This window comes from Atta colombica, unplaced genomic scaffold, assembly GCF_001594045.1.
Source record: "Atta colombica isolate Treedump-2 unplaced genomic scaffold, Acol1.0 scaffold27, whole genome shotgun sequence".
NCBI classification, from domain to species: Eukaryota; Metazoa; Arthropoda; class Insecta; order Hymenoptera; family Formicidae; genus Atta; species Atta colombica.
The window spans coordinates 386,931-404,047 of NW_017259370.1; the positions used below are offsets into that span (position 1 = coordinate 386,931).

General features: G+C 29.0%; 1 protein-coding gene across 1 annotated transcript in view; it reads right to left on the bottom strand.

Moving 5' to 3' along the window:
* Positions 1-1,151: 1,151 nt before the first annotated feature.
* Positions 1,152-17,117, bottom strand: part of LOC108689512 — a 24,208-nt gene continuing 8,242 nt past the window's right edge. Inside the window, 17 exon segments of the mRNA XM_018196291.1 lie at positions 1,152-1,442; positions 2,142-2,438; positions 2,694-3,055; positions 3,713-4,304; positions 4,497-4,701; positions 4,878-5,263; positions 8,140-8,403; positions 10,394-10,728; positions 10,982-11,087; positions 11,178-11,472; positions 13,290-13,570; positions 13,956-14,037; positions 14,403-14,483; positions 14,485-14,526; positions 16,620-16,654; positions 16,656-16,685; positions 16,687-16,699. Of these exon segments, the coding sequence (XP_018051780.1) occupies positions 1,152-1,442; positions 2,142-2,438; positions 2,694-3,055; positions 3,713-4,304; positions 4,497-4,701; positions 4,878-5,263; positions 8,140-8,403; positions 10,394-10,728; positions 10,982-11,087; positions 11,178-11,472; positions 13,290-13,570; positions 13,956-14,037; positions 14,403-14,483; positions 14,485-14,526; positions 16,620-16,654; positions 16,656-16,685; positions 16,687-16,699 (3,697 nt within the window).

Consider the following 17,117-nt stretch of genomic DNA (forward strand, 5'->3'; position numbering starts at 1 on the left):
TATATATATATATGTATATATATATATACATCCTCAGTATATCTTAAATTTCTTCTAAGTTTTTTTAGGTACATATTCTGGTGGATGTTTGAAAATTCCTCGATATATATCTGTAGGATGTATTTAGGATCAATTTTTGCTGTGTGGGTTGTGTGTTTTCATTTGATGAATCTGTGTCTTCCTAACTTTGAGCCTAGCTAGGAAACAGGAAAATGTGGGGATTAAATCTGATGAATACGGGTAATTAACGGGTAGTTAATTAATTCGAACCGTAATTCGTAAATTTTTGTTGTGGAATCGTCGATATTTTTTCCATTTTTATAAAAACACTGACATCAACTAGCACAAATGTCAAACAACAACTGAGCGTTCAAAATGATTACAATTTTTCACAGATATTTTGCAAAACATGTACAATTGTAGTACTAGAATGATTTTAACGAGTAATGCCATTTTCATGTTGAGGCTCACAACTTTTCAAACGGCTCTCGTACATGAGAAATTAATAAAATTATCAAAAAAAAAAAATAAAATATTCGGAGATTCAGAAAGCACACTCTGGAAGAACTTGGAAATCTCTAGGAACTTTGCCTATTCGATTTACATATGCTAATTCTTATAGAACTCTTGGATGTTTTCTTCTTACGAGAAGCAAGTCTATCTCGTAGCAAGACCGTATATGAAAATAGCAGATTTTGCTCGGTTTCTGCTGCCAATTTACCGTCAGGTTATGCAGTAGACTCTGTCCGATTTATGTCATAAAATCAATTTGCTGCCATAAAAAAAAAAATCACAGATATCCATATTAAGATCCATATTAAGATATTACTCAAGACAATCTTGTAATAAAAACGGACTATGAATACCGGCTTAAGTATTATAAATTAAGAGATATACTACTAATTCTCGCTAAAATATATTCAAAATATTGAAATATCTAGCTATTTTAAAAGAGTATTATTTAATATTCTACATGAAAGAATTATATATATATATATATATATATAGAGCTATTTTTTATTAAATAATTTATAAAGTTATATTTGGGGGATAAATATTTATACTTCTTGTGTTATTTTTTTATTCATTTCTTATTATCTTATTATTTTCTATAAAAAACAATACAATTACCAAGAACGGCTAATATGCTATCATACGAAGATATACAAAATCCTAGCAACAGTGATACATAACAGTAACAAAGACACCATCAGTTTAGATGCTCCGCAGCCGTAAGTCACATGTTCCAGAGGATGTTCTGTGAAGCAACTCAGCCTGCGTCTTTTTAAAGTGTTCAATGAAATTTTGTGACAGGGTTTGTCGCTCGTGTTATTTGCGTACTCAAAGGGTGAGATGTTGACAGGTGTTACTTCTAATTTTATGTCCAAGCACGTTGAATACGTGTTGTTCACCACAACTAGCAACAGATTAGTATGTGCAACCTGTAATTATTACAGACGATTATTTTTTTTCAATTATTCGATTGCTGTATCATTTCATAAACTGAAAAATAAAGAACATAGGAAACTACAAAAGAGCATCAATCAACTCTAAAGATCATATCAAAAATATCATTAATAAATTAAGAAATAATTTCTCATAAATCTGTTTTAATTTAGATTCTAATATTAAAAATTTTGATATATTTATTACTTCTTCTTTCATCAACGTTCGTCGATGATTAACATACTGATTCAATTAACTTCACTTTAAATGCATTATTCTGATGCATCGTAAATTGTATAATTATCAAATTGTAAAATTATTGATAGTACAATAATCTAATAATTATTGATATGCACAAATAATCATTTTTAATTATTCACGCATACTTCTTTTTTCTTTGTACTTTACTTAATTTTATGATTATTTTAAGATTGTTGATCTTAAAAAGTATGATATTTGTATGACAGTGATTTGTAATTACAGTTTTATGCTAAGTCTCTACACTTATTAAAAACTGCTAGAGCCACACTTATCAGAATTAAAGTAAAATGTTAGTAATTGCAAACAAGACATAAAATAAATTTTAAATAGATAAAAATATATTTGTAATATTGTTTAGTATGTATAAAAATCGTAAAATCTTATTCTCTCCATCTCAAGTAAAATAAAAAATATTTTTATTAAAATATATTTACTCTCTGAGCGTAAAAAGGCTGCGAACAATAATCGGAGTGATCGGTGACGCCTTTAGCAGCAACGGTCTCATTCAACATATAGAGTGTTCGCTTTTGATCACAGGAATAGTAATCAATAAGTGGTTCTGGTGGTGGCGGCGGATCTGGTGCATCCTCATCGAAGTGGACTTTGCCATGAATGCCGGGCAAGTTTACAAACTGGGTCGCGTACCATATCAACCGCAGCAGAAACCAGAGCAATAATCTTGCAACATGTTGCAACGGTTCCATTAAGATGTTGGCAGAGTTATTGATTAGCTGAAACAATTTGCGGCTCTGTAAAAAAGCATCCTCTTTTTTTAAATAAAAAAGAATAATAATAGAAAAGCTTTGAGAACAACTTATTTTTTATGCTATTTTTTATTCTCTCACCAAATACAAAATCCTTTTTAATTTTTATAATGATTAAAAACTCAACTCTGTGAAATCTATTTAAATATGATCTTTTTTAATATAATCAATATTTTTTATTTTTATCGATTATCATATTGTTTTTTGACATATATTACTTACAATCTCATTACAGCACCATGCTTGATAATCAAAGATGTCAATCGGATTATAAAGACCCTGTTTGACCATGGATAGCATGACGGCACCCTCCTGAGTGCCCATAAATTGTCCGGTGTCATTATGTTCGTCTGAGATCACTATGTAACCGTTTTGGTCTAGCAGGTAGCAGTCAATCCAATCGTGGATGCAATTTATTATCGTATTTGTCTGATTGTTTGAGATTAATGCAATGAATTGCTTGTACAGATCTTTCATCGGCATCTGAAAACCCACTACAGCCGCTGGTGCTTTCTTACCGCCATCCTTAGGCGATAGACTCATCGAAACAGTCACTATCGCATCCACGCCTGCTTCCCATGGAACTGCAATATACTTTGTTTCAAATATATATACTACTACAAATAATTATACTACTACTTATTTCAAATATAAATTATATATAATAAATAATTATATAAATGTCGATTTTAAATAAATCACAGAATGATTATAAAAGATAATTTAAAAAAAAATTTAATGATTATTTTTTAGACTCAGCTAAATTAAATCAATCGTGAAATAATGCCTAGATCTAATCAACAAATGTTTTGATATATCTTTCGGATCCTCTTCAATATAATTTAATGCATATAGAATTCTCCTATATATTATCTATTCGCAATAAGTTAATCTCTTTTAATGGTAAAAACATTGTAAAATATAATATGAGAATATTAAACTTCATTTCTTCTCTGATTATATTATACTTCACAACATTTTTATTTAGAGAGATTAACTTTTTGCGGATAGACAATATATTTTGTATGTATTAAGTTACATTAAAGAGGATCCGAAAGATAAATCGAAATGTTTGTTAATTGGACCTCAATTTAATAAAGAATATACACATTAAAAAACTTTATGTCAGTTCATACAGATGATTTCACGATTGATTTTAAAAAAATACACAAACACACGCACAACATTAATTATAAAAAAATTCTATTGTATGTCCTATCCACAATAAATATAATTCTTACCAGATAAATAAATACTTTCGGAATCTAGTTCACTTTGAAAAATCGCGCCTTTGTACCAAGGTTCATTCACTGCTCGTCTATGAAGATCACCGAAAACAACACTGTCATCCACATTCGGCAGTTTGCTGGTTTTAAGATGATGCCACCTGGTCAGCCCGCTTTGCGTAGCGATAAATCTTATAAAAATACCATAGTGATGTACGAGATCCCAAGCCCTTGAAGATAAATTCTCCATATAGTCATCACGAAAGCTGTTGTTCGTCGCCTTAGCATCAAATACAAGCAATTGCATAAGTTCTTTGTTGCAATAGTAGTCATCGTGTTTGAGCGTTTGTCTGCCACAATTGGGTTCTTCATCAACATCTTCATCTATAGATGAATAAGCTTCATATTGCTCAGACCAGCGCCAACCAGGACGGTTTATCAGCGCCAAGAAATGACGCAACTCGTCTTCCGGTTTATTGAACTCATGACCTTCCAAATAATGGTAACGACAATATACCCAGCTAGGATGTACGCGCCAATGATCGCCCATAAAATAATCCGACACATTCACATTCATATTCTGGTTTCTGCGAATCTCATCGCCGACCTTGAAAAATTAGACATACAATAATTTGAGAAAATATTCAATATCATGAGCACAATTGTGTGTATAATTATTACTTGATACAATTCATGCTGTATGTCATTTATTAATTAGTATAATTAATTGTACATAGAATTTTAAATGCGATTATTTAAAAAAGATAGTGAAATTGCTCTGATACTACTTCTATAATACCTTAATCCAGGTAGTTCCATAATTTGATAAAACAACTGCAAGACTAAATGGAGTGCCAGGTAGGGGCGCATAAAAATAATCACGTTTCTCAAGGTTTACCCGACGATTATCATCATAATGTAATTTCACGGGAATCCCCAACATGTTACCTCGCTTGTGATCCACCAGCGCTGATCTCAGCTCCAATAATTCGGGTCCCGGATTCCTGTGTCCATTTTTAATTAATAAATACTTCAAATAAAAGATAATAATAAAAAAAATGTAACGATTAAAATATAAAATGTTTCACTTTTTTAAATAATTAATTCAATATTTTGTATTTATCTATTTATGGAGAAGAGAAACTATAATACTAAATGACGGAAACATTGCGTTATATACCTCGGCTCGCGTTCGTCATCAAGTATCTCTACTTCCGTAAGATCGATGCTATTATAGTTCAATTTAAGCTGGCCTTTGTAATCTGGCCGGAGGTCTGGATGCAATATCACATAGCCATTATTGGATACAATAAAGGCGTAGCCATTCACGCCGAGTTTATATGGCAACGTAAGTTCGCGAATGTCATCAATCAGCACGTCTGTGCCAGCAACGCCGAATAGTGTGTCATTCACCGCATCTGTCATGTTGCTGCTATTGCTCTTACGATCAAACACAGGTGTGCTTATGGAAGTCAACAGTCTGTTGCCATTCTTGTTCTGCCATTCTTGCCGGGTTATAATATTCAAGGTGGATAAATCTTTCTCAATGTTCTTATCCTTCTGTAGCTACACAAAGCGATTGCGAAATTGAAAAACACTTTTCGATTGCAATATATCACCTCCTTTATAATTTTCTTTCGTTAAGAGGAGTGAATACGTCGATAGGTTGAAACAAAAGGGAAGGGCCACGTTATCTAATTCACTCGGGCACTTCAATATCGAGGTATATAGAGCATATACCGGAACCAATTGAAATCTCACGAGAATTGATTACAGAAACATATATTTTTCATCGCGTGTAATATTCTTAAATCAAAATCTGATTTAAGAAATCTCATCGTTCAGTGATATTTTTAAAGACTCGAGGTCTTTGATTGTCCGCTTAATCCTGAATATTTTATACAGCAGCTAATACTGATCTAATAATGGGAAATAAATAAAAAAGAAATGAGTTAAACTAAAATTAATGAAGCCCAGCAAACAGGGTATCTAGCTTGAAATATTCAATTTGTTAATGATAACTAATCGACCAAAGACCATTCGCATCGATTAATCATATCTCAATGTCTAGCAATAAATCATTTGTGGATGTTTGTCCAGTCGATTCTCCGAATCGACACTTCAACGAACTATGTTAATTAATTCCTCTAGATATTAAGCTTTGATTTTAAGATTGAGCGAGATATTCAAAAGATTCTCAAATCTGATTCTGAAATCAGTAAAAAATAATGTTTATTTAATTAAATATGCCATTATTTATTATCTCGCTTGATCTTACACGAATTATCAAATAGAGTGATCAAAGTTGGAAATTTATATCCACTAATTTAAAATATTTTTAAATATATCTTTTCTAAAAGAAGAATTTTAACAAAGTTGCGTCGCGTAAGTTTTATTCCCGTTTGGAAAGATTAAATATATACAGGAATTTGTTCCAAGGGAGATATTGCATGATATAAATCTACACGGAGTGCTTGGAAAACCTAGGAACAGATAGCGGAGATTTCTTTCTTGATCGTATCTAAATCTGCTGTATGTAGATTGCATTCTCGTTTATTTGCACGCTCATCCGTTTTCCTTTCAGATACTTTTCCAGTCGCGACTTTTGTTGCCCATGCTTCATCACTCACCACAGTCAATCGGCAAGTGCTGGATTCTGATGGGATTACGTATGTTTATTTTATTCTCCCTGTATATGTTTTCGCTTTTACATTAAGACATAGTAGAAGATATGAAAAGATGAAATTTGTAGTAACAAATAAATTACAATTGTATTATTTTAAAAACTAATATATAAATATTATTAAAATTTACAATTTTAAAATTGTTTTTCTTCTAAAAATTTTAGATTTTTCATATCACAAATTATAATATCATTTTTAATTTTCAGACAAATTTTTTTTAAACCGAGCAAATGAGTAATATTTGTTATACACAAATTGTGATACAATTGCATTAGATTTATATTAAATAATAAATGTCAGTGTTTTCGTTTGATGAAAATTTCTGTTCTCCGAGCCTAGGAGGAACTTTGATCCTAGGAAATAGAAAAATGCTACTAAATCTGGTGATGGGTGGTCAATCAATTCGAAGCGCAATTCGTAAATTTCCGTCATGGCAACCACCAGTGTTGGAACGTATTTAGATAAAAATATCTAGATACAGATATTTAGATATTTCAGTTATACCTAAGTGTTGTATTATCTAGATTTTTACGGGCGGAAATAGCTGTATCCGTATCACTTTTGGTACGCTATCTTTTAAGTTTTAGATACACAAGAATTTTAGATAAACAAATCTTTTAAGTTTTAGATACTTATACATTTTACTTTATATTATATTATTTACTTTATATTATATTAGAAACTTAATTTTTAATTGTTGTAAATTATCTTTCTTCTCTAATTCTTAACTTTGTATAAGTATTTTCATTTCATCGCCTGGGAGAAAAAATATTTAAAATTATGTAATTTCATATTAGTTATATAAAATTATATATAATTATATACAGGGTCTCCGATCTACGGGATCGCCTTTCACAAGTTGATACTCACGAACTGAACTGAATCGAAAAATCCTTTACAAGCGATTGCGACCGATGGGCGTATATTTGGTGATAGTGCCGATATGTGCATATTTAATGATATTTCGAAATTAAATCTCCTAAAATATAGCATTAATTGTTAAATGGTAAAAGACTTTCAATTCAGTTCAGTTCAATAGTCCATTCTATCTGTTCACGAAAAGTGATCTCGTAGGTTGAAGACATATCCTACATATGAAATATGCACATATTTGAACATATTCTATATGTAATTATATTTAATTTTACATAATCATCATCAAGACATTCTTTTATGTATTAAAACAAACAAATAAAATGTAGTATATTTTACGCTATTTATATCTTTTTCTTTTCTTTTTTTTCCATTTTTCTTTTCTTTCTTTTTTTTTGAATACTTAAAAAAATATCTAAATTTTCAAATACTTTTTTCTTATATCTTATACTTAGGGTAATTATAAAAAATGTATCTGTACTTATATTTAAAATATTTTTTTCACAATACTTATACCTATAACTAGCCTTTTAAACGATATCTGTTCCAACACTCGGCGATCGTCAATATTCACCTTTTTTAATTTTTACAAAAACATTGACATGGACTAACACAAATGACTGTCAAACAACAACAATAGCTACAATTTTCACAAGTATCTTTCAAAGCATGTACGATTGTAGTACCAGAATAACTTTGTTCGAGTAATGTCATCTTTATGTTGAAATTCAAAATTTTTCAAACAATCCTCGTATATTAATAATTTTTTTTTACAATATACTTTTCATAAATTTATCATCATTTAAAAAACTTTTTTGAATTGCTCACAGAATGACGGGAAAAGATTAGATTAAAATTGGACCTTTTAAAAATTTTGTTTCTTACCGTGATGTCAGTATAAGCGTGCGTCCACGCGATAGGATGTACATTCTGAAGTACTAAAGGACGTGCTACGACTGGAATGTACTTGAGCACTTGTTCGCGCACTTCCTCCTGAGTCCGTACTTGCGTATAGTTGCCAAGATTTAGACACGATCTTACCATCCACTGGAGTTCATCCATTTTTGTCACTTCCTTTCCTATAAGATATGTGAATACTCGCACCGGTATATGAGTACTATTTTCATTCCAATTCCACTTTTTGAATACCTAAAATAAAAGAAATAGAAATCACAATCATACAGTAATATTTATTCAGAAAAATTTTTATTATTATTATTTATTTTTAAAACTATTTCATCGATATGTTTATTGCATCGATATGTTTATTGCATCATCTGCAAATGATCTTGGATTATTTGGATATTGTTGTTATTTTTATTTACACATTCTTGTATAGAAAATTTTTCAGAACAGAAAAGAATAAAGGCGAATGGTAAACAAGAATGGAGTGAAATGAATTAAAAAATTACAATTTATTTTAATTTATCCAGTTCGCGATTTAAAGACCGGAACTGGATTGAAATAAATTGATATTTCAGAACATAAATTCGTTTCTGTTCATGAAATGGATAGAAAATAAAACAACTTGAAAATAAATTTCTTCTCAGTAAACAAAAATGGATTAAAATTTTTTAAATGCGTACTTTAAATCCATAAAAATGGATTGAAATGAATTGAATTCGAAATGATTGAAATAGATTGGATCTGCGCTGACACTAGTTTAATATTAAAAAAAAAAACATTCATATTTAAGGATTTTATTCCTAAGATATTTATAGTAATTATACCTGAAATTAATTATTTCAAATTGATATTAAAAAACGCATTTTAGTGGGATTCGAATCTGAGGTGTTATTCTGTACTTGTCTTTACATGCTTTATCGGTGTTGTTACGCAGATATTTTATATGGTAAAAAAGTTACGCAATAACACCGACAACTATCGATAGGCGTGTAAAGACAGTTACAGACTAGTGTTCCTCGGTCCTCTGGATTATGGAATTTTCTGCATTATCCGCTATACCACTTCTTCAATTGATAAGTGTGTTATTTATTATCAACTTCAATTATAACCAGCTAAACAGCGCATAAAATAATATAGATATAATAAAAATATTTTTAACAGATATCATAAAATGTAAATAATTTATATTACTATGAGACAACATTGGGTAAGAATCGGATAACCTAATCTCGCTTGGCTGATGCACTTGGCTGATGCGCGTCGCAATCAGCATAATGTTCGGGCTGGTTTATGAGTGTTCACATCGATCATTCAATTTACTTCTAATAAAAAAAAAATTAAAGAACATAGCTCAATTTATTTATTTTTACAACTTTTTTGAATAATTAGTTGAATTAAAACGAAAAATTCCTATTTATTATTTTGAATAAATTAAGTAGCACACATTTATGGTCCATTTTTAAATAAAAACTTTTTTTATTTAATTGGATTGAAAAACTGTATTTCCTATTCACAATTTTGATTTGAGCAGTATTCATGATGCGTTGTGTGCACAGAAAATGCTAATATTATTTTTAGATTAGAAGGCATTATAAAGATATGCTCTATGCAATTCTTATAAATGAATAAAAATGCATTTAAGATTTATTTTAATATTCATGAATCCATATTTTTGAAAATCTGAATCCATTTTAATTCATTATTTCAATCCATTCTTGTTTGCTGGATTGTAAATATTCTTTTGAATTTATAATAACATTTATAATTCCTTCTTTATAAATATAATAGTATTTTACATTCACTTCGATCGAAATAGGAATATTCTTATTGAATATTGTATTCGAATATAAATTTAGAACTTATATATCAGAAATAATTATTCAGCAAAAGAGAATGGATTGAAATGGATTCAGATTTTTAGAAATATGATTCATGAATGTTAAAATAAATGACGATGCTTTTCAATTCTGAATGCATTTTTATTCATTTATAGAAATTGGAGCATATCTCTATGTCTTTCAATCTAAAAATAATATTAGCTTTTTCTGTGCACACAAACACAATTGTGAATACTGTTCAATTCAAAATTTTGAATAGGAAATGTAGTTTTTCAATCCAATTGAATCCAAAAAAAATATTCGTTATTTAAAATACGCATTCAGATAGAACAAAATCCATTTTAATCTATTCTCGTTTGCTGGATTTATTCAATCAAATAATTATGTTATACAACCTCCTTTAGATTATTCCCCAATGGTCCTCCGGGAACACCATCAGTAACAAGCATGATGAGCTGATTACACGGTGAGTCAACGTTACAGCCGCGTTCCTCCCGATAAATTTTAAGTAGACTAAATGCTTTAGTGAAAGCCTCCGTGAAATTGGCGACATTATCTGTATTAATTTTGTCCATGGAATTTTTGAATGCATCGAGATTTTCTGGAGTGGCTTGAATCAGCATATCCTTAAAACATGGCACGAATTCGGTCGTCTCGTTATTGTATTTTAGCAGTGTGACGAAATCATTGTTCGATAAGGTATCCAGAATCGAGTTCACTGTCGTCTTTGCTGCCATAACATAATTGTTTTATTAAAACGAAGCGATTAATACACTCTTCTCAATATTAAATTACTTTTTAATTATAAAATTAACAGTCGCGATAAACCAATTAAAAATAACAAATATTAATTTATCAAATTGAAAATTTTTTGTTTCATCGTCTTGTTTATCTAAAGCTTTAAAATTTTCGATAAAACTTAATTAATTGATATAAAAGTTTTAGCTATACACTTCCCATTCAATAAAACTAATCTCCCATACCAATCGTCTTTCCAAAGCCCATCATGCTGCCACTGACGTCCATTAGGATCACCATATCCTTGCTGCATGTGGCCGCCTCGATAAACCAATTACGTAATCTGCAGTCGTATTCATCAGCAGGAGAATCATCATCGATGTCTTCGTTATTTTTGCTAACATTATTATTATTATTATCATCATATACCATCATTATCATATTATCATCATATATTGTGTTATTGTTATCTTTATTGATGTCTTTGAGATTCATTCGCCATTCCATAGCAGGATATTGTCGGAGTACACCAGTAACTGTACCAAAGTATTGCCACGACAATGCCGGATCAGATTCGTAATTCTGACGAAATATATCATCCAACAGTTCAGTTCTCGCGATATCTTTTTTTATATCTTCCGTGAGATCGTACACATTGGTTGGTATATGAACTGATGAATAAGTCGTATTTACCGGAATGTCGTAGAAATGCGAGTCCGAAATCAGTTCCATATCTCTAGAATCAGTTCGTAATATCTCTTTGTCGATTTATTTCACGTGATTTATTTTCTGTTTTCGACAATATACTTATTGTTTATACTTATTAACAATAATTTTGTTTTAAATTAGTTTTGTATAAATAATTATTCTTTGAGATTGTGTGTAAAATATTAGTTATTTGAGCAGAAATAAAACTCAAAATTAAATTTACAAATCATACAGTGTATATATAAAATTATATTCTATAATATAATAAAATTTAAATTTAAAAAGGCTTTATAAATAAAATTAAATTATAAGAAAAGGAGCATAAAATACTAGTTCTTTTTTGTGAAAAAACATTCAATCATTATTCAAATCTAATTTAAATACAAATGTTTACAACTAGAAGTTTGAGAATGACATAATAATAGGAGTAGAAAATAGGGGTAGAAAATATTTGTATTTAAATTATAGATTTGAATAATTAATTATTTTTTTGTTAAAAACATTTTTATGATCCTTTTATCTTACTAATATTGATAATTTGACTAATACCGTACAAATCGTGTAATTATGTTACAATAATAAAATGTTTTTACGCCGGGAAAAATTGTAAGAAAAAATGTAATATAATAATCAATAGAATATCCTATTCCTGATTTTATATACAGTCAGTTTAATTACGCACATTTTAGCAGAAAAATAAAAAAGATTCTATAGAATTAATAAAAAAATTACTTTTGTTAAGTTTCTTAGTTGCCTAGTTGTTTATGATAACAAGAGTTTCTCCGCTATTAATAACATTCTATAATAATTCTCATTTGCCCTGATTTTTTTTTGATTTTTTGTTATTATAATAACGTTTCATTTGTATAATTCAGTTTTAATATAAATTCCATAAAAATTCTTGCCTTTTAATCTTACTCACACAGCACACTTTATTCTAGAGATATCCAATAAACGTCATTTTAGGATATGCAATAATCTTGTAATATTCGTGAATGGTCTAAATTATCCAACGGATATCCAAAAGATGTTTACATGTATGAGATCCACTTAAACGATATCTGTGAGATGTTCAACTCTATGAGATATCACAAGTATATATATATATATATATATATATATGTGTGTATATATGCGATTATTATCTAAAATAAAAGGGAAATGTTTTAGGGTATTATATTATGGAAGCGAGGAAAATGTTATTGTCCCATTATTATACATAGAATTTATTATATAATGGAATAAAAGATTAATTTGAAATAATATATGTCACATCTTGTAATTTATATATTCTTAGGCTACATTCGGAAACATTATCCGAATACCTCTGTAGTGTAGCGCCTTTGCAGAGTATATTATTTTGTCTTTATTGTTCACCTAATATTAAACAAGGATACACACCCGGACATTGTTTTCGAATACAGCCTTAGTATAATTTAATATAATAAAATCTTTGTAAGCTTCATTTGAGGTATATCTTAATATATCTTAACGCAATACTTCGTATCATTTATATCCAAAATAATTATGACATATTCTTTACTTCTAATCTTTTAGTTCTGATACTCTCCAACTGTAAACCTTTACTTATTTTGGACCATAGGATATTTGGAGTGTTGTGTGATGGATTTGAACATGATAAGATATTAATAGGATATTTTAAAATATTTTACGATATATTTTTTGATATTTCAGATAGGATATCTATGGGAGATTGTTTTGTCATCTGCGACAATTTGGGATATCCTGAGGATAAAGTATGCTGTATGAATAATAACTCCGTAACTAATTCTTATGGCAATTTGAAGAGAAGAAAGATACAGTGAGGCAGAGCAAATTGCTTACCTGAACACATTCGCGTCCTCTTTCTTCTTGTGAATGTTACAGTTCTTTTTTGTTGAGTTCTTGTTTGTTGAATCAACAGGACTACATTTACTGGAAACGTAGGAGAAGTTGCCGTCTAGGAGAGATGGGTCCCAGTTCTTCGCAGCCTCTTCGGCTGCTATTCGAATGCAGGTAACTGCGTCCATCTTTCGACGCAACATCCTACCTACATTTTCGCTAATTATGTTGATCAACTCTTCTCCGGACTTATCTTCAACTCGTGCGTTCATGCTTTTGTATTTCTAAAAGGATTATTACTTGTTTAACTACTTGTTTAATAATTATTTATTTAACATTAATATTTTTTATTATGTTTTATCCGCAGTATGTTAGAAATATATAAATTAAAGATGTTTAGAAAATTATATAAAAGAATTTTATATCATTAAAAAAATAAGATATATTTCTTCTTGCTATAATAAATTCACTGTGATGAATTATAAATTAAATATTAAAATGAATGCAGATTTGCTTTTTACAAATAATTACAAAATTATATTAAAGAAATATTGTAATTCGACTTTTTTTTTGTTTTGATAAAATCAAGTAAAAATATGTTACATAGAAAAGATTTCTTGAATTCTCAGTATTTGAAATTTATTACCTCAAGTAAATACGGATACTCACTTCTAACAATTCCTCGGGCCGGACCATTTCGTTCGCGAGTTCCCATAACTCATTTCCCAATTTATCCGCCCATCTGGCCACGCTAGTAAGAATTAAAAAATTGTAATATTTAATTTAAATATCCAGGAAAGTACACCGATTTAATTAGAGTTGTAGTCGAAAAATATAATAATAATAAGCAATACAAATTAAAATACACTATAAAGATAAATATAATAATTAATTAACAAATTAGTTTAGCCTATCTCTATTTTATGTATATAAACTTGTTCAAATAGATAATTAAAAACAAATCTTCTAAATATAATCTTGCATGTAAATATTATTTTCTAATTTTTCTAATATTTTTATTCTATATTTCTAATTTTTTAATTTTCTTTTTATTTATAATATCTATTTAAAGCACATTCATGACTTGTGTTCTTTACAACGCAATGCGGAACTCACATGTGAGCATCTTTAGCCAAACATACGATGAATATCAACACGAAGTAAAAGATGAAACATCGACCTATACTCGGCATGAATAAAGCTCGCCACGTCCGTTTCCTCTTTCTTTGTAGTCTTCGCGCTATTTGTTCCTATGATATGGAACGTTACGCTCTTTAACTCTCTAGAAAAAGCACAGATATGCGAAAGCTTATCCTGGCAGATCAGGCACTCGATTGGCTGTATGTCTACTGCGGAACAAACCAGCTGCGAAGTTCGCCTCTAGATTATTTTTGGCACTCGAGCGTCTTGAAATTCTAAAGCTGCTTTCTTGTTTCCTGGCGTGGATATTATTAAAATCATGCCGGTCAGAACATTTTTTATATATATTTTTACATATTTATGTATAAAAAAATTTTTACTGGAGGTACATATATAGTTGGATTTCCAGATAAAAATGTTGTCTGATGTTTACAATTCTAAATACGTTAGATATTGCAATTTGCAAGGAATTTACGATTTACTGATTTACTGATATTAGGAAATAATACACGGTTTATGTATTCATATAGTATCATATATTCATATATTCAATATATTCCTGTATTTAAATTAGTAACTTCTTATAGATTTCCCAATGAAAGATAGATCTGTAATTACATGAAGATTTGTACTCATTTGAAAACAGATAATAGACGATAAATATTTATCCTGAATTTGAAATTTTAAATATGCATCGCATAGAACAAGATTTGCAGATAAGAGTTGGCGTGGAATATACCTGGAATTCCAAATATTGGGATATAACAGAATTTCCGTGCAACAAATTTGACTTGAATTGTTTGACATTCCAAATATGCATCGGACAGAATGGGATTTGCAGACAAGAGTTGATGTGGAACTTATCTGGAAATGTACTTTGGATAACAGGATTTCCAGTACAAGAAATCACATCTAACTAGCTATTCAAAATCATATATGGACATGCTTAGAATTTTTAGCAAGGTAGGCAATCGATTTGTAAGCAAACGAGATTCTTCCTGATTCAAACAGCGAGTATGCAAAAATGCTTGTGTTTTATGATATCAATCAATTATGTGCATAAGACGAAGACAATACATATAAGAATATACATAAATGCATATAGTCAATGATATAAATATCACTGTATAAACTCTAAAAAGTGTTAAAATACAATTTTAAGAGCAAGTTTTTCAAGCAAGTCTGAAAGAAATCTTTTAGTAAAGTCATAAAAGCGTCTTAGCAAAAAAATTTATTGAATTTTACTCTGTACCAAACGCAATATTCCAGATTTATTACACTTACAAAAATATTTGCAAAGAACATCAGAGAGTGTCTAATATTATATTCCGCGGAACGGATGTGTATACTTGGCGCGAGACACTATTGTATCTCTTGATAATATTATATAAATTATTTTTCAATTACACAGAAAGTTAATGTATGCTAAAAGATTTATCAATAATTTCTCCAAATTATTAATAAAAGTATAAAAATATTGAAAATATTAGAAATAATAAAAAATAGGTAAAAAATTATTCACAAAATAGCAGTTACAAATAAGAAAAATATTTTAGAAAGTTCTATAGGTAAATATATATTTTGCGAAACATTTTCTTTTGATCGATCTGATCAGTCCAACTCCTTTTAAATGTGTCTATGTCTTCCTCTATTACATCTTTACACTTTTTTATCAGTGTTTGAATTTCGTTCAAAATGTCCATGTCTTGAAAAAAATTATTCAAGAAATTTTCTACCTGAAACAGAGTATAATACGAAATGTTTAATAATTAGTAATTTATTCCTATGTGACATAATTTTTAATAAAATATAGTTTTTAGTTTTAACATAACTTTAACAAATGATATGTACATCTATGCTATGGACAAATAATAAATTTAACTTAATTATTAATTGCGTACTGTATGTCGCGTATATAATAACTGCATCAGCTGTCTGGGTTGGTGGAGCAGATTAAACTGAGCAGAAGCTTTCTATCATTTTTGCGTGAATTTTATTTCACGTCATAGATCTAGATAAAATTTGTAAAAAATTTTTAGTGTATATTTACTTATACATTTGCTAATATCAAAATAAATACGACATTATGAATATAACAACATTACTGCTTATATATGATATAATCAGTTGTCGAAATTTCTAAAACTGTGAGCAATGGTGATACATTAAATTGTCCACAACATAATAATGCACCTTATATAATATGAGTATTTTTCTTTACAGTCGTAAAATCAAATTTATGTCTAAACACGCATGTTTGTATAGTACATTCTCTAACTTTAAGTTATTTTGATTTAATTATTTTCATTCTTAATAATTCAAAAATGTATTTTATTTGTTTAAATTTGTAAAAAAGATATCTTGTTTTATCAACAATAAATTTAAACGCTGATTTAAGCAGATAGAGTGCTTCTATAAATATGTTTTATTCAATAATTATTATAGTCGTTTGCTATAAATAGCAAACTGTACATGTTCCAAAAAATGTCTCAAAGAGGACAATTTTCAGATGATTTTCTAAAAGTTTGAAAGACATCTTTTGGTGAAATCATAAAGTCGTTCAAAAAAAGATATTTCTCAAATTTTTCTATTGAATATATATAATATATTTCAGAATTATTACATTTATAAAAATATTTTACAAATAACATCAGAGAGCATCTAATATAATATTATATAAATAATATTATA